Below are 25,815 nucleotides of genomic sequence, written 5' to 3' on the forward strand. Positions count from 1 at the left end.
ATTCGGTTTCAATGCCACCTTCCCAAAGCTTTCTGCAGCGGTTTCCTAGGAGGGATAAAGCAGCTGATGTGTTGGTCCCATGCTGTCGTAGTGGACAAGCTGAAAGGAAGGCCTTTGAACACGTGAGGAATCCGAGGCTGGGAGAGGTTTGGTGATTGCCCAAGGAAGCAGCTACGAAGTTGGCAAAGCCAAGGTTGGAATCCTTGCTGCCTTGTACGGAACGATGCCATCCACTTGGGTTCAGCTGCAGTCGTACGTATGTGTCTCTAATAGAGACAGTGTGGTCTTTTAACATCAGCTCTACACAGTATCTGGCAGTTAGCAGCTATTTGGTAAATAGATGTTGAACAAACAAATCATTAGAACTCCGTGAACGTTGGACTAAAGGTAAAGAATGCTGGAGCTGGAAGGGGCACAGACTGACATGATTCAGAACAATCGTCTCGCCTATGTGATGCTGAAAGGATCCGAGATGTTAGGACCCACAGCTAGTGGCTGAGGCAAGACTAAAACCAAAAAAATACCCAGTGCCATTGAGGCGTTAAGACTCATAGTGACCCTACAGGACAGAACTGCCCCATAGAGTTTCCAAGGAGCACGTGGCGGATTCGAACTGCCGACCCTTTGGTTAGCAGCCATAGCTCTTAACCACTATACCACCAGGGTTACCAAGAGACAAGACTACAAGTAATTTATTCACTAGATAAATATTTACCGAATGCCTACTGTGGGGGAGTGTCTGACTCTGGACAGACAATATTGTCCAGAAAAAGCCCCAGCTTCCCAATTCCCTGTTCAAAGCACTGGAAAGCAGTGCAGGAGCCTAAGGTAAAAGTGCTGAGAAAACAGGAAGTGAAGGAAGAACCAGGAAGGCGGGATTGGGGGGTAGAAGAGAAAAGAGGGAGCTGTTTGGCCCTCTTGGGCCGTTTCTCCGCCGAGCCACGTGAGGGCGCTGCTCCGCTCCTCGTGTCGCCCGACTGCGCCTCCGCCTGCTCTTTTTTCCGCCGGAAGTGCCGGGGCAATGACGGAAAGCCGGAGGGAGGGGAGAGAAAGAGCGAAAGAGAAGGGCCGAGAGAGCCGGGAGAGGCCGGCGGGCTGGAGGCGGCGGTAGCGGGCGGCCATCGTCCGGCAGGAGCTGCGCCGAGGGCCCGCGCCGCGCTCCGCCTAGCTCCCCGCGCCCTTCGCCGACTCCGGGGGCGCGCGGCCGGGCGGGAAGGGCGGACAGGGGTCTCCCCGAGGCCGTGCGCCCGGAGCCGCCTGCTGGGCTTGGGCGGGGCGCGCGGCCCGCGGCCGCCCTGCCGGTCTCCGTCCTCTCCCGCCGGGAGCTGGCGGCGGCGGGAGAGGGGAGCGGCGCCCGGGGCGGGGGGCGGGCAGCGGCGGGGACGGGGATCGTGGCGCCATGGACGACAAGGCGTTGACCAAGGAGCTGGACCAGTGGGTCGAGCAGCTGAACGAGTGTAAACAGCTCAACGAGAACCAAGTGCGGACCCTGTGCGAGAAGGTGAGAGAGGAGAGGGGAACGGGGAGCGCTGGGCGGCGGCGGCGGCGACCCCTCCCGGGCCTGCGGGTTCCGTGGCCGGCCCAGCCTGCCGAGGGGTCCCGCCGGCCTGCGCCCCTTGTTCCGAGGGCCAGCCCGGAGGCCGGGCCAGACCTTTCCAGGGCTGCGGCCTTGAGCTGCCCTCGCCAGGTTGCTCTGCCTCCTGGGGTGGGTGGGGGGGACGAACGGGGCACCCCGAATCCACGCCCCAAGTTTAATTGGGGTCGCCTGCAGTTGTGGGGTCTTCACGTCACTCCTGCATTTCACGTGTGGATTAGCGATAGCGGCGTATTCAAATACCGGGAAATTAGTCTAAGGCAGTCCCTTGACTTGAAAATGCACCCAAAATTAATATTGTTGATATTAATAAACTTGCTTTAAAACGTAGAATTTCCTCAGGTGAGCGGGAGCCTTTCAAAAATCGCTAACTTGGATGCGTCTAGTGTTTGTAGAGAAGGGGGTGTAATGGCAAAACCGGGTTTTAAAACAGTGGTTGAGTTCGGGTTCCACAGATGGTAACTGGTTTTCAGGTTGAGTGGCTCTTGGAAGTTAAATGTGGATTTTCAGCAACGACAGCCAGGCTTACGTTTGGGAACAGTGCTTGCTTAGAATGGTAAATAGGATATGTGTTTTTCGTACTGTATTGCGCTTTTCAAAAAGTCGTTTCCATTTTAATTGTAACTTTTTTTTCTTTTCCAACGTACTCGTATGGTTAACTGTATATGATCTTTCCTGATTGTGTCATTTTAGCTTTCGGAATTCTGTATCCATTGTTGTCATAACTACTGAAGTTACTTCGGTTTCTCCATTGTATTTTAAATCCAAGGATTTTCTCATCCATCTCTTATAGACTAAGTAGTTTAATTTTCACATATTTTCTCGTTAAAAGGCTCCATTTGAAGTCCATGAAAGTGTAACAAAATTACTTATGCTTTATTACTTTTTTCAAAATCTTTTTAAAGCTGTAATGTATGAAACTTTTGATCATAATGTTTTAAAGTCATCATGCCCCAAAAATGTACTGGAGAAGGAAATATCTTGTCAGTCTTATTAATCGGGTGCTCCTAAAATTATACAGCTTACTTTGGGGTGAAGAAGTAATGATTAGTACTAAGTTAAAATAGTATTTTTAAATGAGGTTTAGTGTTCTTTTTAACAAATATGATGTTGCCTAGGGTCTTTACATAACTATTTGTTAAAACAATTCATTTCTGTAAGTAAAACTGCCATGTAAATAGTTTACTTGTAGCTTCAAATAGACATTCAATTTGCTTGTGTGCTAACCTGTAATTTAGTGAGTCTTAAAATTTGCGTTTTAGATAATACTCTCTCAAACTCTAGTGTCAAGTTAAACACCCAGTTTTGAAATCAGCTGAATCAGTTAACCTCCTATGAACATCGTATGTATATATTCTTGAATTTATGGACAAACTTGATAGTTGAGTCAGTTTTTCTGACAAAATTTTAAGATTTATTTCTATAGAAGAAAATTGTGCCTCTACTTGGAAATAATCATACTTGAGTCTTAACATTCTTATGAGGAAGCTTTCTGTATTTATCAAGAGGTACTATTTTTATTTCAGCTTCTAAATATACTGGGCCTCCAGTTCCTAAGGCCTTATTGGTATATTTAAAGTTACGTCGTGTACTTTTTTTTTTAATCCCATTTTATCTTTTTATCCTAAGCTTATATCTTGTACTTTTTCTTTGAATATTTTTACTTATTCACAAAAGATGAATTTTTTGAATGATCCCCAACCGCTTTGTCTTCCACCATTTTGATGGAATTGACACACAGTCTGGCCATGAATTGGAATCGACTTGATGGCAAAGGATTTCTTGTATATTTGTTTTCCCCCATTGGATGGAGATGTGGAATAGAATCCCTTTTTCTGCTTTTTTGAACAATACATAGTTTCGTATTCTTCTAGCAACTGTGGTGTACCTTTATGGTATATGTGTTCCTACCAAAGAAAAATCAAACCCGTTGCCATCGAGTAATTTCCGACTCATAGCAACCCTATAGTACAGAGTAGAACTGTCCCATAGGGTTTCCAGGGAGCGGCTGGTGGATTCACACTGCTGACCTTTTGGTGAGCAGCTGACCTCTTAACCACTGTACCACAAGGGCTCCAATTGTAGCTATAAAATCCAGAAAAATACAGTCTCAGTGAGTATGTCTAGTGGTTCCTGTTATCGAAAGTGCAAAATACTGGGGTAGGATTGTGTGAAGTAGCTTTACTCCTAACTTGACCTACTTAGTACTTACTGTACCCTTCCAGATCGAGAATGGCAGATACATAGGAAAAATAAAAGAAAAATAAAAAGTCAAACCTAATTATAAATCACCTTTTTTTTTTTTTTAATTTTTTGCACCCTGCTGGAGATAAAACTATAGAAAGTTATGTTTTAAGGGATTTTCACCAGTATGGTGGTGGTTTTTCTATTAAATTTAATTTCTGTTCTAACTCAGATTACCTGAGAACCGAAGGAGTTGGCTGAAACCAAGACAAAGTAGCACTAGGAACATCCCTGTTTTGAGGTAGTGGCTAAAGTAAAAGCCCTCCTAGTGCCTGTTCGGGTTTTTAGTGCCAGTGGGGGAAAAACTACACAAAATATGGCCGTGTCTGGTACGTTGTGTCTGGTGTGCCGGGTCTGGTGCGCCGGGTCTGGTACGTTGTATCTGGTGTGCCGGGTCTGGTACGCCGTGTCTGGTACGTTGTGTCTGGTGTGCCGGGTCTGGTACGCCGTGTCTGGCTTCTGTTTAGTGAAGAATTACTTGCATCAGACAGTAAGGTGTATCTCCTGAGAAGACTGCCCCCTAACACGTACAGTAACAGTCCAGCGGCTGAACTAAATGTGCGCAGATGGATGGCTCCTGCACTGCATTCCCGCAGCAGCCTCGTGCACGGCGATTTTAAAAGGTGATGTGCCTGGAGAGCCGAGCGGAGGCTGTTCAGGCCATTCTGGGACTGGAGCTATATTTAACTCTTGGTAAAATCTTAGGCAAGAGTGTACATTTAGGCTCTTTGACCTGATAACATCATCCTATAGCCGAAGAACTTTGGTGACGGTTCTCTAGATGGAGAGGAAAATTTAGCCTGTGTGTGTGCTGACAGACGTTAATTCTGACAATTATGAAGTCCCTATTGATAAACATTTTGAGGCTTCTGTAGGAGTATAAATATATAAATTTTATTTTGGACAAGTGGATATATTTCTGCACCTCAGCTTCCCCCTTGATATAAGTAGAACATCTTAAGATATTTACTTACTTCATTATTAATATGAAATAGTTTACTAAATTCCTGAATGCTAAACACCATCTTAATGAAGATTTGTGTTGTTAGCTGCCATCAATCACACAACCAAACAACGCTGCCTGATCTCAGGCCATCCCCATGATCGGTTGTGGATTGGACTGTTGGGTTTTCATCGGTTGATTTTCAGAAGTAGGTCACAAGGCCTTTCTTCCTAGTCCATCTTAGTCTGGAAGCTTCTACTGACTGACAGGTGGTGGCTGGGCATGAGGTCCTTTGGCTGGGAATCGAACCTGGGTCTTCCTCATAGAAAGCAAGCATTCTATAATGAAAATTAAATCCTGGTAAAAATGAACTATTTTTTGTGAATCAAGAAAAATCTCTTAGATTACTTTTCTGTAATATGTTGCAGCTAAAAAATAGTGTTCTTTACAAAAATTTGCTCAAAATGTATCAATGACGTAAGTGCTAATTCTGAAACATAGGAGTAAAGCTTCATGACCTTAAATTTGGAAATGAATCTTAGATATGACACAAAAAGCACAAGCAATAAAAAAGAGATAAATTGAAAATCAAAATTTTAAACTTTTATGGGTCAAAGGACATAATCAAGAAAGTAAAAAGACAACTGCTAATGGATTGAATTGTGTCCCCTCAAATTATGTGTTGGAAACCTAACCTCTATACCTATGGATGTAATCCTGTTTGGGAATAGGGTTTTCTTTGTTATGTTGATATCAGTGTAGGGTATGTTCTAACCTAGTCACTTCTGAGTTACAAGGAGCAGCATAGACACAGAGACAAGAAAACAGAAAAGGGGCGGGGGACTAGATGCCACTTGAAGGTTGAAGATTGCCAAGGAACCAGAAATACCGAGGCTACAGAAGCTGAGATGAGGGTCTTACCCCAAAGCTGAAAGAGAGAGAGCCTTCCCCTATGGCTAGTGCCCCGAATTCAGACTTCTAGCCTCCTGAACTGTGAGAAAATAAATTTATGTTCTTTACAACCACCTATTTGTAGTATTTCTGTTACAGCAGCACTAGGAAACTAAGACAACGACTTACAGGATGGGATAAAGTATGTGCAAGTCATGTATCTGATAAGAGCTGGTATCCAGAATATATAAAGAAGTTTTAAAACTCAGCCACAAAAAGAAAACCCCATTTAAAAAAATGGACAAAGGGCTTAAATAGATATTTCTCCAAAGAAGTACAAATGACCAATAAGTACATGAAAAGACGGTCACCATCATTAGTCATTAAAACCCATTGCCACTGAGTCGATTTAGACTCATAGCAACCCTATAGGACAGAGTAGAACTGCCCCACAGGGTTTCCAGCGAGCTCCTGGTGGATTCAAACGGCCAACCTTTTGGTTTTAGTTAGCAGTCATATAGGTCTTAACCACTAGCCACCAGGGTTTTAGTTACTAGGAAAGTGCAATTCAAAACTGCGATGAGATACCATTTCACACCCACACAATGGCTACTATTTAAAAAAGAAATAAAGGAAAACACAACCGCGTGGCACGTAATGTCTTTTCGGAAGTCCATAGCACCATGAGGTTCCCATAGAGTTCAGAATCCTGCTCAGAGAACGGGATGTAGCTAATGCAACAGCTCCCTGCAGGCAATACGATTATCTCCTGTCTCTTGTATATAGGCAGTCCCCAGGTTACGGATAAGATCCTTTCCTGAGTCTGTAAATCAAATTTGTAGATAAATAGGAACGTACATATGGTTCTTGTTTAGCATGTAAAAGGAGCCCTGGTGGCGCAGTGGGTAAAGCACTTGGCTGCTAACCGACAGGTCTGCAGTTCCACCCATCGGCCACTCCGAGAGAATGATGTGGCAGTATGCGTCCGTAAAGATTCGTAACCTTGGAAACCCTGTGGGGCAGTTCTGCTCTAGCCTTTAGGGCCACTATGAGTGGGAATCGACTTGACGGCAGTGGGTTAGGTTATACAGGTAAGACACTTAATATATCCAAACCATGCAGTGTTTTCATGAGCGTCACAAAGTCGTGCGTGCGTTTGTTATTACAAGCCATTTTATTTAACTCAGATTTTTAGTATAATATGATTTATGGCAGTCCGTTCTCAAGTACAAGTTGTCCGTAAGTCTGAAGTTAGTAATCTGGGGACTGCCTGTAATACGATGTTCACACAGTGTCCAAATCACAGAAGGTATCCTGGATGTTAAGCGACTAATGACTAAGTGTTGACGAAGATGTGATGAAACTGGAACCCTCCTACATTGCTGGTGGGAATGTAAATGGCACAGCGCCTTGGAAGACAGTTTCCAAAAACCAAACCATTGCTGTCAAGTTGATGCCAACTCATAGGGACCCTGTAAAACTAACTGCTCCATAGGATTTCCAGGGAGCAGCTGGTGGGTTTGAACTGCCGACCTTTTGGTTAGCAACTGAATTCTTAACCACTGCACCACCAAGGCTCCGGAAAACAGTTTAGCAATTCCTTAAAAAGTTAAACTTAGAATTACCATGTGACCCAGCAATTCCACACCTGGATAGATACCCCCCCCCAAAAAAATTGAAAACAGGTAATCAAATACATGTACACAAATATTCGTAGAAGCGCTATTCACGATAGCCACAAGGTGGAAATAGCCCAAGTATGTATCAACAGATGAATGAATGAACAAATTATGATATATCCATACAATAGAATATTATTCGGCTATAAAAAGAAATGAGGTACTGATACGTGCTACAGCGGGAATGAAGCCTGAAAACATTTTTCTAAGAAGCCAGACAGGAGATCACGTATCATGTGATTGCATTTATGTGAAATATTCAGGCTAGTGATTGGTGGTTCCAGGGGCGAGTGGAGGGAGGAGTGAGTAGTCATTGCTTAGTGAGTACAGTTTTCTTTGGTGGTGATGAAGACGTGTGGAACCAGAGGGAGGCCGTGGTCACACGTCTTGAATGTGTAAATGCCGCTGAACTGCTCACTTTAAAATGGCTAATTTCCCGACTCTTAAGACATCAAATGATACTCGAGAAGAGAGTGCTTCTTAGCTTAAGTAGGTACATGAGACTAAATGGGCGGCTCCTGTCCGAGGCAAGATGAGAAGGCAAAAAGGGGTGGGAGCTGGCTGAATGGGCATGGGAAATCAGGGGTGGAAAGGAGGAGCGTGCTGTCACATTATGGGAAGAGCACCTAGCATTCACGACAGTGTGTGTATAAATTTTTGTATGAGAAACTAACTTGAACTGTAAACTTTCACTTAAAGCACGATTTTTTAAAAAAGTAATAAATGACTAATTTCATATTATGTGAATTCCACTTCAATTAAAAATAAAAAATAGTGGTCTGAACAGCCAAGAAACCTAACTGGCACTTTTTCATTGTAACATCCCTTGAACAAATGTTAGTGCCAGCCATGGCGGTTCAGTTGATTTATATCCTAAAATGGAGAGTTGTGGAAAGTACCTTCCTTCTTTCTCGCTGTTTCAAAGAATGGCCTGATTACAGTGGACTGTGAAGTTAAGACCCAGTTCTGTTGACTGAACAAATATGATCGTTTTTCATGCTTGTATAAGTCAGTCTCTTGTAGTGAACAGGTAAGAAAATAAGCCAAACTAGATTAGCATGAACTACTAATGAACTAGAAAGCAGACTTCGTAAAATTGATGTCATGTCTCGGCTTTACGGTATAGCATGTAAAATCACATAGGCAGATAAAAGAAAGATATTTATAAGAACTTCTTTTCACAAGCAGTGATTTTATTTGCAGCATACATCTTTTATGCTGATTTGAAGATCTTGCAGAAATTTTTCTTTTCTTCAGGACAAATGCTGTGAAGGACTTGGCGAATGAATTCCTTCTTTGGTAAAAGGTTACCAGAATGCCAGAGAGTGAAGATAAAATTAATGCCCAGTTTATTCTTCTAAATTCTAACTGTTTTCCTAATTTAGTTTTTTCTAAGAAGAATGGTATTTAAAAAAAAAAAATCCCAGGCATCATTTACTAATGAGTGTGAGAAATTTGAATCTGCAGTAGATTAAATAAGGAATTTTGAATTCCTTTGAACTGGTTGCTGGTTTCTCCTTTAAGTAAGTGTAGCAAAGTACAAATCTCATCTCACGCCTTTAACATGCCCCGCATTTATTAATGACCAAATGCTGTCTCACTGTTGCTTTTACAAATCTAAAATTCCTTAATAATCGTGTTAACTCTGGGAAGATCTGTGCATTGCAGATCCCGCTTCCTTTCGAGGGAATGGAAGAGCTCGAGCGGAAACGTGATTTGCTGTTGGGTCCCTTATAACCTGTTCCTTGTGAACTATCCTTTGACTGCGATGCTTTCGTGAACGTGAGAATCAGAAGACAGTCTTGAGGTGCACCTTGAGAAAACTGACTTGTCCTAATAGCAGCCCTGTAGTACAACAAAGAGGTGCAAAGTGCCGTAGAAAATTGAACGATTTATACAAAGACAGTCTTTTTATTCTGAGAGTGGGGGGAGGAATTTAAATCAAGTTTCTTGGTCTCCTCAGTCTTTGAAGAAACTTTATTTGGTCCTAATTTTTAGCATAGGTTAATCAGGTTTTTGTTTTGTTTTTTAATGTGTAAGGTACAGTGTGTAGACCATAGTTTAATTTTGTCCTTTTTCCCATTTTATAGAAAAAAAAATAATGAGAAAGTTTCACTTTCCTTTAAAAGATTCCCACGTGATTTTTACGTCCTGGACAAAGAGCACTCAGAATTGGTATAGCAGTCTTGTCTTTGCTTTAGTAGCAAAAGAGGCACTGGGTTGGCTAAATGCTGCCACTGTGTGTTTACACCATCCAAAAAACTACCCATGCGACAGATTTTAGTTGCACTCCTGTGTGTTTAAATTTCTGGAGATTCGACTATGAGCAGAAGAGGAGACAGATGGTAAACGCATGTAATAGAACGTCAGGCAGTGATTTTTTTTTTTTTAATTCCTTTTTCTGCTGTTGTCAGTTTGATTTCATATGGATCTTAAAAGAGCATAATGCTCAAGGCAGGCCTTTTTTACTAGTTAGGCTTGATCAGGCTTGTTTAATCAGGCTCCTTCTATGGAATCTTTGATCAAAGCATTCAGTAATAGTAGCTGGGCACCATCCAGTTCTTCCAGTCTCATGACAGAGGAGGAAGTTGTTCATGAAGGCAGTTAGTCACACGTTCCATATCCTCCTCCTGTTCCTGACTCTTGCTCTGTTGCTCCAGGTGAATAGAGGCCAATCGTGCATTGGATGGCTGCTTGTCATCTCTTAAGACCTCATGCTCTACACAACAGACTAGAAGTGGAACAGAAGCACTAAACACTTTATTAGGCCAGTTAACTGGGATGTCCCATGAAGCCATGACCCTAAACCTCCAAACCAAGGAGCCAAATCCCATGAGGTGTTTGGTTGTGCATAAGCAGCCCCAGCAGCTACTTCTTGTTTTTTTGGTCATCGTTGTAAATCTAGCTATCACACAACTTCAGGCAATGATTCTTGATAGGAAGAAAAAGCAGAGGAAAGGGGAGAGTGATGGGCTTGAGTTCAGGAGGCACTTTTAGTAAGGTAGTTAGAGATAACCTCTCAGACAAAAATCTCAAATGTGATTTTGTATTCAAAAGGGATTATTATTTCATATCAAATTCTACATCACAAAAACTTTAATAAATAGAAACAAATGAGATGTAATGCCAGAATACCTGAAGAAAATGTGGGAAGATTGGCATATTACTTTTGTTTTAATTCAGCTATTTTGTCTTTTTGTTGATTTTAAACTGAATATTGAGAAGGCCATTTGCTGAGTTTAAAGTATTCTTTCCAAGTTTATTTCGTGTAACTTTTACTGTACAAGATTTAGCATTCGTATGGAGTCGTAATTATCCATCTTTTCCTTTAACTTTGAAGAAGAATCACTTGGGAGGTCGGAAATTCTGGTGCCTTGACTCCTTCTATCCGAGCAACTGATTGATTATGTTTTGGGTAGGCCCAAGAATCTGCTGTAACGTAAAAATTCAGATGGCAGTTTGAGAAATGTTACTTAATAGTATACTTGAAGATTCTGAAAATTTACCTCTTTTTTTTTCTGGCCCGTTATTTTGGAAGTAATTTTTTTTTTCTAATTAAAGTGTTAATATTTCTTTATAGAAAACGTACCAAGAGTAGTTCTCATCATATGACATAGAGTAGCCTTCACATCATATGATATATGGTATGAAGAGTTCGGCTTTTCTGTGCCTTCCTGAATTTCCTGGATGTATCTCTGCCAAGTGTCAATTACCTTCATCACAGCCCTTCGTTCTGTAGATTTAAAATTGGTCTTATCTGTGTCCCAGAAGTAGACTTTGTCTAAGTCACATTAAAAAACACTCATGAGAATTGCATACAGAACCACAGGGTATGCAGAAAAGGGCTAACACAGCAGGCCTGAGACTGCTATCCTTAGAAATGTCTGCTTGCAAGGCTGGCCCTTGGTTGGAGTTTGGGTTTCGAGGGTTCCCGCCATTCCCGGATAACAGTGGCTCACTGCGCCTAAACTATTTATGAGAAAATACGGTTTATGCTTGAACACCTGCTTCCTTTTAGGAGTCTGAAGGTTTGGCACATGGTAGGCAGAAGGTACCTATATGACCAGCCCCCAGTAAAAAGCTTGGGCACTAAGTGGCTATGAGCTTCCCTGGTAAACAACTTTTCACGCATGTTGTTAGAATTTGTGGCTTGAGGAATTAAGCTCATTTTATGCCACTCCGGAGAACTGGTGGTGCGGTGGCTAAGAGTTTGGCTGCTAACCAAAAGATTGGCAGTTCGACTCTAACAGCCATTCCTTGGAAATCTTATGGGGCAGTTCTACTCTGTCCTAAAGGGTCACTATGAGTTCAAATCGACTCCACAGAGTGGGTTTGATGTTGGATTTTGGTTATATGACTCCACTGGGAGAGGACTCTTGGAAACTTGCAGCTGGTTTTCTTAGGACTTTGTCCCATGCACCTTTTCCTTTTGCTGACTTTACTTTGTATCCTTTCAGTGTAATAAATTGTAACCCTGACTCTGACCATATGAGTCTTCCTAGTGAATCAGTGAAATCAATGGTAGTGGTTGTATATGAAGCACGTTTCCTTTATGGAATTTGGAGTATCAACTGAGTACATGTAGTATGTTGTCTATATAAGACAACGTCGGCTCCAGTTGAACTTTCTAATGATTTGTGCTGTTGGATTTGATTTTTTTTCTGAACAACGGTGGGAAGCTGTCTTGATGAATAGACTTGGTTTCTGGTTAAGATTGTTTTATTTTTGACCTTAAGTGTTTCTGAGCCATAGCTCTCTCTTCTGTCAGACCCCATAGGGAATGCTTTATAATCTCTCAAAGTCTTTTTCAGTTCTAATTGGTATTACACCTTGTAGAGTGACTATACCCTCATTCTAATCATATTCCTGTGATTGGTTTATGGGGCCGTATGTCTCAGCTGACCAGGGAGATGTAGCAGGAATGGCTGAGTGAGACTTCTGGGAAAGCTTTATAAAACGGACAAACTAGGGTGGCATGTACCCTTTAGCCTTTTGCACCTTCTGCCTTTTCCTGACCAGGAAAGCAGATACAGTGCCTAGAGGTACCACTGTTTGTGCCCATGAGGTGACAGTTCTGTTGACTAAGGGTGGCAGATAAAGTCGATGTGAAGAGTCTCCTGCCCAGATGACCCTTGAGAAGCTGGCTATCTACCTCTAGACTCTTGTTACGTAAGAAAAATAAACCCACTTTCTCCCCCCAAAAAGATTATTTCAATAGAGTGATGATACTAATGTATTTTGCTACACAGTTAAAAATCAACCCTAAATGAATTTCATCTTGGACAAGAATACATCGATTGTGTAGATTATACATTTGAGAGATAAGACTTCATATTTTAGAATTACAGACTCGTGGATAAGTAGTCTAAATGAAGAAATTGTGAGAGACACAGATCCTTTCTTACGGTTACACAGTTAGAACTGGAAAGATAACCTTCATTTTCTGGATGACTTCTGTATATGCAATCTCATTCTCACTAATTATAGGCCAAGAGAAGAAAATAATATGGGCTGCATTCTTCACAATGCCTGTGAAGACTATCAGGCTAATTTAAGTGGAGAAGACATTTGCTGGGAGAGTATTTGGGAACTCAGAATCAAAAGGAAAGCTGGAGAACCAAGCCTGGAAATGTTGCTGGAATAAGCGACGTTAGCAGGAGCCCTGGTGGTGCAGTGGTTAAGCACTGGGCTGCTAACCAAAAGGTCGGTGGTTCAAACCCACCATCCCCTCCTTGAGAGAACGATGTGGCGGTCTGCTTCCGTAAAGATTTACAGCCTTGGAAACGCTGTGGGGCGGTTCTGTTCTCCTATGGGGTCGCTATGAGTCAGGACTGACTCAACGGCAGTGGGCTTGAGGTTTTTGTTTTGGTAGAGCCACAGTTAAAATCATACCTTAGGGCCTTTTTGGAGCAAACACCAGAGAAAACACTGCTGGATATAAGTTGCCATTAGCCCTGCTGTCCAGTGTTACTTCAAATTAAAATCCGGCTGCATGCATCCAGTTGGCATCGATGGATCTGAAGATGGAGTGACTTGTTATGCCTGCAGTTTGCATGTAGATTTTCATTGTGATTTTTGTTTTGAATATTTTAAAATCAGTCCTTTGAATTAGTGTATTAGGAAACTAGTAATCACTAGAAACAAGTTAGAGTGAACAGGATCAATGCAGAAATGTGAACTCATCCTTTACATGGTCTGTTTCCTTCATGGTACATGTGGGTCAGCAGAACAGATACATGAAGATAGCAGTTTTTAAGCTTTTTGGTCTTACGATCCCTTTATACTCTTAAAGATTATCGAGGACCACAAACAGCTTTGTTTGTGTGGGTTGTTATCTTGATATTTACTGTATTGGAAATTGAAACAACTTTTCAAATATTCATGTGAAGATAACAATAGTAAATCCATTACGTCTGAACATAAATATTTTTTATTAAACAACTGTTTCCCAAACAATAATTTAGTGCAAAGAGTGACACTGTTGTATATTTTTGCAGATCTCTTTAATGTCTGTCTTAATAGAAGATAGCAGGATTCTCACATCTTTCTGTAGACAGCCTGTTGCTTTGTTTGAAGTACATGCAAAAATACAGAAAATCTCTTTACCTGGACTTAGAAAATAAACTTTCTGATGTTAAGATGAGGGAGCTTTATATTAAATTGTAAGTTAATTGTATAAAAATAGTTACAAGTCTTCTTCCATTTGACAATATAAACAGAGTTGGCTAATTCGAAGCTTTATATTCTCAGACACTTTTGTTTAAATAGTTTCTTAGGGTTTCCTACCCGCAAACAGTTAAGAGCACCAGTGTCATCTTTTTCAGAAAGATCCTGGGTTAAGGAAATCCCATAGTATCCCCCAGTTATTCTTGGGGACCATAAGGGGGATTTAAACGAAGGACTTGCTGCTGACTTGATCGTTGCATGTTCAGACTAAAACAAGAACTTAGTGACACGTTCTGAGTGTTGTGTTGCCCTGGTAGTCTCTGGAGTGAGTTCTCATGTGCTTCGCTTGCCTTCCATCCTAAAGGAAAAAGTTCTCTAGAAGACTGTTCTAGGCTCGGCTCTCTACTGTCAAGTCCCCAGGTGGCACAAACGGTTCAGCGCACAGCTAATTGCTGAAAGACTGGCAGTTCAAATGCACCCAGGGGCGCCTCAGAAGACAGGCCTGGTGATCTGCTCCCAAAAGGCCACAGCCTTGGAAACTCGTTGTTGTTGTTGTTTGCCATGAAGTCCATCCTGGCTCACGGCAACTCTATAGGAAAGAGTAGAACTGTCCCGTAGGGTTTCCAAGGAGCGGCTGGTAGATTTGACCTGCCAACCTTTTGGTTAGCAGCCAAGCTCTTAACCACTACACCACTCGCCAGGACTCCAACTCTATAGAGCGGTTCTACTCTGCACACTTGGGGTCGCCGTGAGCCGGAATTGACTTGGCAGCAGCTAACGACAGCAAGGGTTTCCTAAAAAATGTGGCTTCTTAATTTTAATCAAGATTGACGGAATCACTGATATCTTAGACCTGTAGTCATTCATCTGCAAATATCTTTTTTGTGATGTCAGTATGTTTGTTACCCTGTTACTATAAATATTTTCCCATGCTTTTCCTTTTATCTCTCTTTGTACACAGAAGTTTTTATTTTGTTTGGTTGAACCAGTCAGCAGTAGGGTGATTAAGGCCAGAGAGCTCACCTGTTCATCTTTGTCTCCGGTGTCTAACCTATAGCAGACTCCTGACAGACATTCGTTACGTAAATACAGGAACTCTTCATAAATAAGAGTGATTGCTGGGTGTGGCGTACCTCAAAATGAAGGGTTTACTGAACTGATGACAACTGTTTGCTTAGCATGTATTAAACAATCTCTCCTCTATTTTTGGTAATGCTTCCTTCAGTGGATTTTTAAAATAGGATTACCATTTTAATTCTCAATGTGAGATGACTTAAGGATTCTATTTTAACTGTTTTTTAAATGTTTTTGTAAAATGTTTCTACTGAATTACTTGATGCGTGCTAAGCAGGTGACAATGATTTTTCCTTTTATAAACTTGTTGCTATTGTGATTTTTTTTCCCCCCAGTAGATAGTTCCATTGCAGGAGGTTATGTTGCTCTTGAAAGACCTCTGATAATTGTTTTCTTAATCTTCAGCCATCATTCTATGAGAGCTTGGCTGCCAACCAAAAGGTTGGCAGTTGGAATCCATCAGACACTCCTTGGAAACCCTACGGGGCAGTTCTGGTCTGTCCGGTCGGGTTGCTATGAGTTGGAATCAACTCAACAGCAGTGGGTTTAGTTTTTTTTTTTTTTGGGTTTATAGGATCCTTCTGACTGTGGGATTTGGCTTCTATAAATTGATTTTTATGTGAAGGATTTTTATAAGTACTTTGTTTCTGTGTTGTAAACCAACTATTTTGAAGATCCTAACATGATCAGTCCTAAAGACTGTTAGAGCAAATTCTTGGTGTGGGACTGTTAGATGATTTTTCCTTATTTAACAGGTGATTGTATTGTTTTGTGACTTGCCTTTTTCATTCATCAAATACACTTTATATCAAATATCCTTCATAACATTCTTAATACTGTTTAATATTCCATTCTGTGAATGTGCATATTTTTTTTTTTTAGCTATTCGGTGGGTGCTCATAGTTTCCAGTTTTTTTCTCTTGAAAGCAAGCACCCTTGTACTTATATTTATACATATTTAGATATGAATTATTGTATTCAGAGTATAAATGTCTAAAAGTGGAGGTGCTTGGTCCAGTAGTATAACCAGGAATCAGTTAGGGTTAGTTTGGTGTATATAAAAGAAAACCCAAAATACTAGAGACTTAAATGAGGTAGCAGTTGTATTTCTCTCACAGAGAGGAAAATCCATAGGTGAGCAATCCATAGATAAGGTAGCTCCATAAAGTTATCAGGAAACCAGACACATTTCTGTATCATTTTCCCGTGGCTGCTGTAACATGTCGCCACAAACTGAGTGGTGATACAGACTTATTCTCTCATGGTTCCAGAGGCCAGAAGTCTGTCCATACTCCTGCCAGGGGAGAATTCAGTCCTTGTCTCTTCCAGCTTCTGGCAACAGCCAGGATTCCTTGACCACATCACTCTGCCTTCATATGGCCTCCTCTGTGTGTCTGTCTCAGAACTCCCTTTCCGCTCTTGTAAGGATAACCAGAAACAGACCAGTTGCCAAGTCTGTTCTGACTCGTGTTGACCCCACGTGTCCAGAGTAGAGCTGCGCTCCATAGGGTTCTCAATGGCTGTGATCTTTTGGGAGCAGATCGCCAGGTCTTTCTTGCAAAGCGCCTCTGGGTCGATAAGAACCTCCCACCTTTTTTTACTTGTGGCTAAATTTAGAGCCCATCAGGGTAATCCAGGATAAGCTCTTCCTCTCAAAATCTTGACCTTCAATCAAATCTTTTGCCATATAAGGTAATGTTAACTCTTTTGACATATAATGCAACACAGAAACAGACTGAGAGTAAAGAAATAGAATAAGAAATAGCACAAAGTTAAATAAAAGAACACAGCTGTAGCAGTTTGGGTACCAGATTTCAAGGCAAAAAGCATTATTAAGAATAGAAAGTGTCCTTAGGTAATAGAATTGACCACGGATCTAGGACAATCTCAAATATGCATGTTCTGAAAAACATAGTCTCAAAATATGCTATGCAAAGACCGTTAGGCCCACTAGAGGAACTGACAGACCGACAGTTACCGAGGAAGATCTCACACTGCTCAGAAACGTGTAGGTCACACAACAGAGAATCGGTAAATGTACGGTAGGTTTGAACATACAATTAATAGGTTTGACCTAATGGATGTATAAAACTCTGCAGCTGTGCATGCACCGTGCCATAAAGTAAGTCTCAACAAATGCCAAAGAATGGCAGTTAATATAGGCCATGTTCTCTGATCACTGTGCATTTAACTTAGAAATTGGTCATTTTAGAATGCCTAACAGAACTGCTTGCCGTTTCTTCACTGACTTTGGGCTCACACACCCCAGACAAAACATAATCACTTTAACCCTTGCCTCAGCTTGCGTTCTCTATCCCTGTGCCAATAACAGACTGATATAATTACTGTAGTAAGTTGTAATAACTGGGAAGTGGAAATCCCTTCCTTATTCAGAAATTCAGAACTGTTCTAGCTCAGTTGGCCCTTCAGTTAAGCCTTCCTTATGAATTTTAGGATTAACTTATTGGTTGGGATTTTGATTGAATTTACAGATGAATGTGGAGCAAATGGACATCTTTAAAATATCAGGTCTTTCTGTGGATGAGTGTTGTCATCCTTTACTCTCCATTTGCATGTCTGTATTAATCCCACTTCTTAACCACTTACTCCCTGTGGTTTTCTGCTTCTACCATGTCAAAGGCCTGGAAGGAAACAGCTTATTAGAATTTTGTACATACCGAGTAAATAGGCCCCAGAATAAGGCCTAAGCGATTCTTCTGGCAGGTTGGTGGGGAGGTGTATGTACTTACGTCTGTTGTTACTTCAGAGGCTTTTTCGGTTTTCTTCCTGGTTCTGCACTCCTTCCTGCTAGGCAAGGTTGCCAGATATATGAGGTGTTCATGAACTTGATTTTAGCCAATGCTTTTAATTTCCCAGTGTTTATATATAAACTCTGTAATTTAGGGCCTCTGAGTGGTATATTCTAACTTGGCTTATTAAGTATAAAATAACTAAAATAAAGAAGCTGAAGATTGACCTGTGATTGGTGTAAAAACATGTTTTATAGAAGAATTGAATAATTAATCTGTGACCTTTTTTCTGTATTGTGAATAAGATTATTTTATGCTTTAATTGCTGATTTTATTCTTCTTACAGGCTAAAGAAATTTTAACAAAAGAATCAAATGTACAAGAGGTCCGTTGCCCTGTTACAGTTTGTGGAGATGTTCACGGTCAATTCCATGATCTTATGGAACTCTTCAGAATTGGTGGAAAATCGCCAGATACAAACTATCTATTCATGGGTGACTATGTAGACAGAGGTTACTACTCAGTGGAGACTGTGACTCTTCTTGTGGCGTTAAAGGTATGATTAATGAAATTTTTTTTTCTTTAAGTTTTAAGCCAGATGGTACGCATCTGTTTGATCGTATGCACATATATTCACATGTATAATAAAGGACGTGGGAGCACAGTTACGGATACTTCTTAGACATAACCAAACAACCCACAGGACTGGATTTCTGGGTTTGAACGATAAGGACTATAGATAGTTTCGTGGAACATCTTGGGTAGTTGGCATAATACGGCTTATAAAGTTATGTTCTACATTCCAGTTTGGTGGATAGTGTCAGCTTGCAAGCTGCCATCTAAAAGTAAGAACTATTGGTCTCTACTCATTTGGAGCAAAAGTGAAAGAAAGAAACCAAAGACTCAAAAGAGGAAACTAGTCTACAAGACAGCCCACACAGACCACAACCTCATCTACCTTGAGACCAGAAGTGGTACCCAACTACCATTACTGACCATTTTAATTAGGGCTACAAATAGATGGATCCTGAGAGAATGAGAATAAAATGTGGAACAGAACCTCAAATTCCTTTTAAAAAAAAAAAACTTGCTGAGACTGGAGGACTCCCAGAGATATACCTCGAACCAGAACTAACCCATGAAGTCACCTTGTAGCTTAATTACAAACCAGCTCACAAAATAATATCGCCTATAAGTACTGTGCCCCTCTGGAAAAGTGCGTATATGGAACCAAATGGTCAACAATTACTTTAAAACAGAGATGAGAATGTGTACGGAAGCAGGGAAACTAGATTAATGGAAATGGAACAACCAGAATGGACAGTGAAAACGTTCATGCATTGTGAGGAATGTAACCAGTGTCACTGAACAACTTGTATAGAAATTGTTGAATGGGAACCTAAACTGCTATGTAAACCATCACCGAAAACACAGTAAAATATTATTAAAAAAAATTTTTTTTTAATCTTCTTGAAAATAATGTATGTATATAAACCAAGCAGAAGGCAAGAACAGCCATATTGCATTTAATAATCTGTTCTGTTTTATGGTCCATTGTTTACAGCCCCTTAAAATAATAAATCCGCCATGATTGAGTCAATTCCGACTCATGGCGAACCTATAGGACAGAGTAGAACTGCCCCACAGTGTTTCCAAGGCTGTAAACCTCTACAGAGACATACTGCCACATCTTTCACCTGTGGAGCAGCCGGCGGGTTCAAACCACTGACCTTTTGATTAACAGCTGAGCAGTTTACCGCTGCAACACCAGGGCTTCTCTTAAAATAATAGTAGGTTTTAAATTTTTAAACAGAGAGCTGAACATGGTAATTAAACCTCTCCTGCCTACTTCTGGTAAATGTATTATTCTCCTGGATGATCTGTAACTGAGGTTTTAGATTCATATTTGACTTAGTCACTTATCCCTTATTTTCAGTCAAAAAAACCAAAACCCACTACTGTGGGTTTTGTTGATTCCAACTCATAGCGACCCTATAGGACAGAGTAGAACTGCCCCATAGAGCTTCCAAGGAGTGTCTGGTGAATTTGAACTGCCGACCTCTTGGTTAGCAGCTGTAGCACTTCACCACCACGCCACCAGGGTCAGTCAATTAAGTCTTTTTTAATTCTTGTTTTGAAATGTCTCACGTCTGTTTTTCTGTTTTTACCATCACCACACAATTCGTGTCCTCATCGCTTAACACTTCAGTTATTGCAGTAACACGGTAACGGGTAGCTTGTCCTCCAAAACCTGACGCTTCCAAATCTACCTTGGATATGCTGCCAGATTAAGTCTCTTATTAACGCCTCATGTTGTTACTTCCCTGCTCCCAAACTCAGGCTCAGACTGCTTGGCTGACCCTCTCCGTGGTCTGACCTCTATTTGCCTGCCTGTAGTTGGTAGCTTGGGATTCCTGGGTGGCACAGTTAAGCACTCAACTACTAGCCAGAAGGTTGGCAGTTTGAACCCACCCAGAGACGCTCTGGAAGACAAGCTTTGAAAACCCTGTGGAGCAGGTCTACTCTGCACAAATGGGGATGCCATGAGTTGAGATTGACTCAGTGGCAACTAACAAGTTAGTAGCATAAACTCTTTACCACAAGTCAAAGAGATTTCAATACTCAGTTTCCATGTATTTCCTCATCCTGTTTCCCCACAGGATTACTCTCGCTTATTTCTTATTTCTTCTGCCTAGACTCAGCCCAAGTCCTTCTTCCCTGAAGCCTTCAACTGCTTAGCTTTACCCCTCATTTATGTTACATGTCATTTATTGCCTGTGTTTATTTCACTTATCTCCTTAATAAGATTAGATTAGTCTCTGGACATTAGAGACCATGTATTATAGTGCTTGTATGGACCTGGTACCCATTTTTATAGCACCGAGCTTAATAGTAGATACTTAATGAATGCTTAGTAAATATATATGAAGCATGCATCTGCAACCTTTGGGTTAATTTACAGAATCTGATTCTTTTTTTACTTATCAGACACATGCCTAATTAACTAGTATGCTATATAACATTTCTCAATATTTTGTCATAGAACCAAAACCCATTGCCATCGAGTCAATTCTGACTCATAGCAACCCTACAGGACAGAGTAGAACTGCCCCATAGGGTTTTCCAAGGAGTGGCTAGTGGATTCCAACTGCCAACCTTTTGGTTAGCAGCTGAGCTCTAAACCACTGCACCAGCAGGGCTCCTTGTTATAGAAAGGAGACTATTAAATACATTTGAAATCTTGTCCGGACTTGACAAGGGCCTGTTTTGTATTCTTGTTGGCATCTACAATTTTCCTGTGAGAGATAAAAGCTGAAAAGGGAGGAAGAAGACTGTGAGGGACTTTGTCTTGGGTCCAAGTTTCTGATCTTCAGCATCCAGTCACTAGTAAGTAGAGAGAGTTTGGAGATGAAGACAACACACAGAGTCAGAAGTTCATTATAGTAAAGGTGTTGGTTAATAAGGGTTCCAGTGAGGGTGGTATAAACAGTAATGAAGAAGGAAGACTTAGAAAAAATATTTCAAAGGCTGATCAGTAGGGCTTGGTTACCTAAGAACATAAATGACAAAGTTTTTTACTCCGAAAAAAACTAGCATTTAATTCACTAGCAGACAAATGAGCCATGTAAAACTAACCCCATGGGGGGTTAGTGCACTGAACGTGACACAAAGTGAAAACGTGAGTTTGTTTTGCTTCTCTTCCAGGTTCGTTATCCAGAACGCATTACAATATTGAGAGGAAACCACGAAAGCCGACAGATTACCCAAGTATATGGCTTTTATGATGAATGTCTACGAAAGTATGGAAATGCCAACGTTTGGAAGTATTTTACAGATCTCTTTGATTACCTTCCACTTACGGCGCTGGTAGATGGACAGGTGTGTGTGTGTGCGCTTCTGTCTCAGATCTCAGATCTCGGGGCGGGGGTTAAAAGTATGAAAAGATTTTTCTACTGGTAATTTAAGGTCCTGATTTACTCATGTTTTTGCATTTCTTTGGCCTTTTCACCTCTTTCCTTTATACTTAAAACTTCAGGACAGAGATCTGGTTAAATTTTATTTACATTTAAACCAGTATTTTCCCCGTTGTTTTCAAATACGTGTGTAAATATTTTCCCTAAAAGAAACACTGGTATGCTTTTTCATATTAGACAGATACTGTAAATAAATGTTTAAGACTGATGTATATACTACGAGTAAATCAAAGGTGTTTTTTCAGACTGTCTCCATACATATGCTCAGTGTCTGCTGGTTGCCATTAATAACTTTTCATTCTTATTTTCATGGTAATTGCAAGCAGTTATGTTGTGTATTACACCTTCTTTACTAAGAAGTCAGTGCTTTGTGTCTACCCATAACAAGCACTGCAGACGTACTATAAGACATTCAGAAGTGTAACAAGGAAATTGTGCAGGTTTCCTGTAATCCAGTTTCCAGGGGTGGTAATTGTTAGCGTGAACTCGTTGAAGTATAAATACATAGGATACAATTTTACAATTTCTAAAAATTTTAAATTATAAAGTCCCAGAGTTGTCAAGGGTTGCTGATGGGAATACAATTCACTTATGAACTTCTCTGTGTAATCCTGACAGTCCACCACATTTTCAACACCATGATAATTTATTTAAAGAGCGTTCTTGTGCCTAGACGTGCCACAATGAGAGAAAGAAATGTGATGGTGATGTATTTAATGGGTGTTAAATTTCAGTTAAGGTTCTTTTCCGTTTTTTTAAAAACATCGATAATAGTCCATTAACATAAAAGTTAATGGACAGAATGATTTTAGAAGATTAGCCTGTCAGTGTTGATGATGAATCTAGTTTTAAAAATGTGTATACTAAGTAGAGATTTTATTTATTGAATGTGTTCAAGTTAAATTGTGTTTTTCTCTCCACCTCGATTCACCCCAGAACTCTCATCTTCAATGAGCCATAGATCTTTGCTATCATAGCACTTCTGAGGAACAAAACAGCCAATGCACATATGCCATTGGTGACAGATTATTGTTTATAAAATGTTGTTGTTGGGAGACTTTATAACCTCAGAAATCAAGTGGGTAAAATATAAATAAGTATATAGGAGATTTCAACAATCAATGCAACAAGCTCACCAAACAGATACAGACAGCATATGGCATTTAGTACCCAACAAACAGAAATCAGATAATCTTACCAGACATCTGTCTGTCCGTCTTTTTTCCCTCCCTTTCTTCCCTTCCCTCTCTCCCTCTTTGTCTGTCTATCTCTATATTTTTCGTGTCTTAAGTGACAAAGTCTCCAGTTCTAAGTAATACAACAAAACTCAAACTAGAAATTAAATAGAAGAAAAATTAATTTAGACTTAGAGAAAAGTTGCAAAAAATAGTACAAAAAAATTCCTTGTATCCTTTACTTGCCTTCTACTAATGTTAAGAAAGTAAAAGATAAAAGTCTAAATTGTATCTACATGAAAGGGGAAGCATGGTGTAGACCTAAAGTTTGAAAAAGGGGTAAAGTACAAGCAAACGCACATTCTTGCATTTATTTTGTAGAAAACAAGACAGGAAATATATGAAATAAACGTTTAACTCAAAGAATGAGATCAAATAATGGGTTAAAGATAAAAGAATTGAATACTACAGAATACACAGGTAATCAGTATGGCCAAAAGCAGCTTTTGAAAAGTCTACTAAAAAAGAAGTAAAGAGGTCAAAATTGATCTTGAAAAAAAGAGCACATAAGACACTAGAAGTGAGATATAAAGCTCAACTATAAATATGGAGAAAATTATAAATCATAATAACAGATACAGCTTTATTTAAAAAACTGGATGAAATTTGCTATAGCAAAATACTGTTAAAACTGTTCTGAAGACGCTGGACCAGTGTAAATAGATGAAATTGGTAACTTGCTACTTTTATAGGCCAATTATACCAAACCTTTAAGGAAAAGGTCGTTTCTGTGTTCAGTGCCTAGGGAAAGAGAGAACTTCATAAACCAGTCGGTATGGCTTGTAGAACCTCAGTACCCAACTAGACATGGGAAGCGTAGAAAAATTAACCAGACCAAAATCATTCGAAAAAATCCTAAATCTATTCATAATTTAAAATTCAGTTATTGATAAACAAAACATCCTTTGTGGGATAAAGAAATATACATTGACTGTACTTACAGTGAAACATTAGAAGCTGTCTCATCAAATCAGGAGAAAACTGTCCTCTAAAACTTGTATTATTCAGTTTTGTTTGAGAAGGCAAAAATAAAAATACCATTTTTGTAAATGACGTGATTGTATACTACGAAAATTGAAAAGCTGTTGGAACCAATAGCAGGAACTGGTAGTGTGTTTTCGGTACCAACAGAAAATATAAGAGCAGGTCACAGGAATGGAGATCCCATTCACCATAGAAGGGGAACAGACACTTTATAAAACACTTAGATTCATAAAACAGAAAAAGAGGAGGAGGAAATATGTGTTATTTATCTCTGATGTGATTTTTGTTTCCTTCTTTATATTTTATAAATTGTCTGCAGTGAATATTGTTTAACTGTATTTTTATAAAAGAAGAACTGTTAGGACTGACAGTGGCAACCATTGTATATTCTCCATTAACTTTTTGCAATTGATAAAACAAATACTTGTTCTTTTTTTTAATTGATTTAAACAGATATTCTGCCTCCACGGTGGCCTCTCTCCATCCATAGATACACTGGATCATATAAGAGCCCTGGATCGTTTACAAGAAGTTCCACATGAGGTAAACTTAGCAAAAAAAAAGAAGAAATGTAACCACAGTATGGTAGAGCTAAATGAGTTATATGTGATTGCTAGTAGTTTATAACATGTACTTAATTTCCTTGATCAGGGCCCAATGTGTGACCTGTTATGGTCAGACCCAGATGATCGTGGCGGGTGGGGGATATCTCCACGTGGCGCTGGCTACACATTTGGACAAGACATTTCGGAAACATTTAACCACGCCAACGGTCTCACGCTGGTTTCTCGCGCTCACCAACTTGTAATGGAGGTACGTACTTTTGCCACAGAATGATCTTTGTTTTGAAATAAACGTGTATGTCGGTAATAAGGCTCAGTGATTTAGGATATAAGATACGTTTCTAGCCGTTGCTTAGATAAAAGGAACAACTTGCAGACTTATAGCAAGTAGGGAAAATACTAGTGGCCCAGAGTTAAGTGCTATTGAAATTATTCAGTGAAATATTTTGGCATTGAAATCTTTTTTATTTTGAAATATTAACGTTGAAATTTTTTTTAGAATACTTTATTTTTACCTGCTTACTGTAAGTTAACAAAAAGGTCAGTAATAACAGATTAATTTCAAGCTTTCACAGTCTATATGTAAAATATTTAACTCATTTTTTAAATTAATCGACTTGAGAAAAGTTGCAAAAAATAATACAAAAAAATTCCTTGCATCCTTCACTTATATCCTCAAATATAAATATTGTACTACATCTGCTTTATCATTCTGCCTCTTCTTTCCTCTCCTCTTTCACGTACACGTTACTGTCTTCTGAACCATTTGAATGGAAGTTGCACACATCCTATTTATCCCCAAATAATAATTTTTTTCTTGTAAAAAAATAAAAGGAATTCTGTTACAAAACCCACAGTACAGTTACCACAGTCAGGCGATTAACATTGATAAAGTACTACTAACTAAACATTACTCAGATTTTGCTAATTATTTTGCTAGTGTCACTTATAGCAATAATTTAATTGTGTGTGTGTAAGAGAGATATCCAATCCAGGATTATGTGGCATTTATTGTCATGTCTCTTCAGTCTCCTTTGATAAGGAAATAACTCCTCAGGCTTTTTGGCATGGTCTTAACATTTTTTGAAGAGTGTAAGTGATTCATTTTGTAGAAATCGCCCTCCATTTGGATTTGACTGATGTTTCCTTAAGGTTCCAGATTCGGGGTGTGCATTTTTGGCAGGCATAGCATACAGTCGATGCTGTAGGGTGTGCATT

The 25,815-nt window shown here is 40.0% G+C and overlaps 1 protein-coding gene across 2 annotated transcripts in view; it reads left to right on the top strand.

The window, feature by feature from the left end:
• Nucleotides 1-1,047: 1,047 nt before the first annotated feature.
• PPP2CB (protein phosphatase 2 catalytic subunit beta) overlaps nucleotides 1,048-25,815 on the top strand; it is a 31,431-nt gene continuing 6,663 nt past the window's right edge. For both annotated transcript variants that reach the window (XM_049866741.1, XM_049866740.1), the window contains exons 1-5: nucleotides 1,048-1,501; nucleotides 18,188-18,397; nucleotides 21,547-21,720; nucleotides 24,488-24,577; nucleotides 24,686-24,847. In XM_049866741.1, coding sequence (XP_049722698.1) covers nucleotides 1,400-1,501; nucleotides 18,188-18,397; nucleotides 21,547-21,720; nucleotides 24,488-24,577; nucleotides 24,686-24,847 — 738 coding nt within the window. In that variant the 5' untranslated portion in view covers nucleotides 1,048-1,399. The remainder of the gene's footprint in view (nucleotides 1,502-18,187; nucleotides 18,398-21,546; nucleotides 21,721-24,487; nucleotides 24,578-24,685; nucleotides 24,848-25,815) is intronic.

The sequence above is a fragment of the Elephas maximus genome, chromosome 22 (assembly GCF_024166365.1).
Source record: "Elephas maximus indicus isolate mEleMax1 chromosome 22, mEleMax1 primary haplotype, whole genome shotgun sequence".
NCBI classification, from domain to species: Eukaryota; Metazoa; Chordata; class Mammalia; order Proboscidea; family Elephantidae; genus Elephas; species Elephas maximus.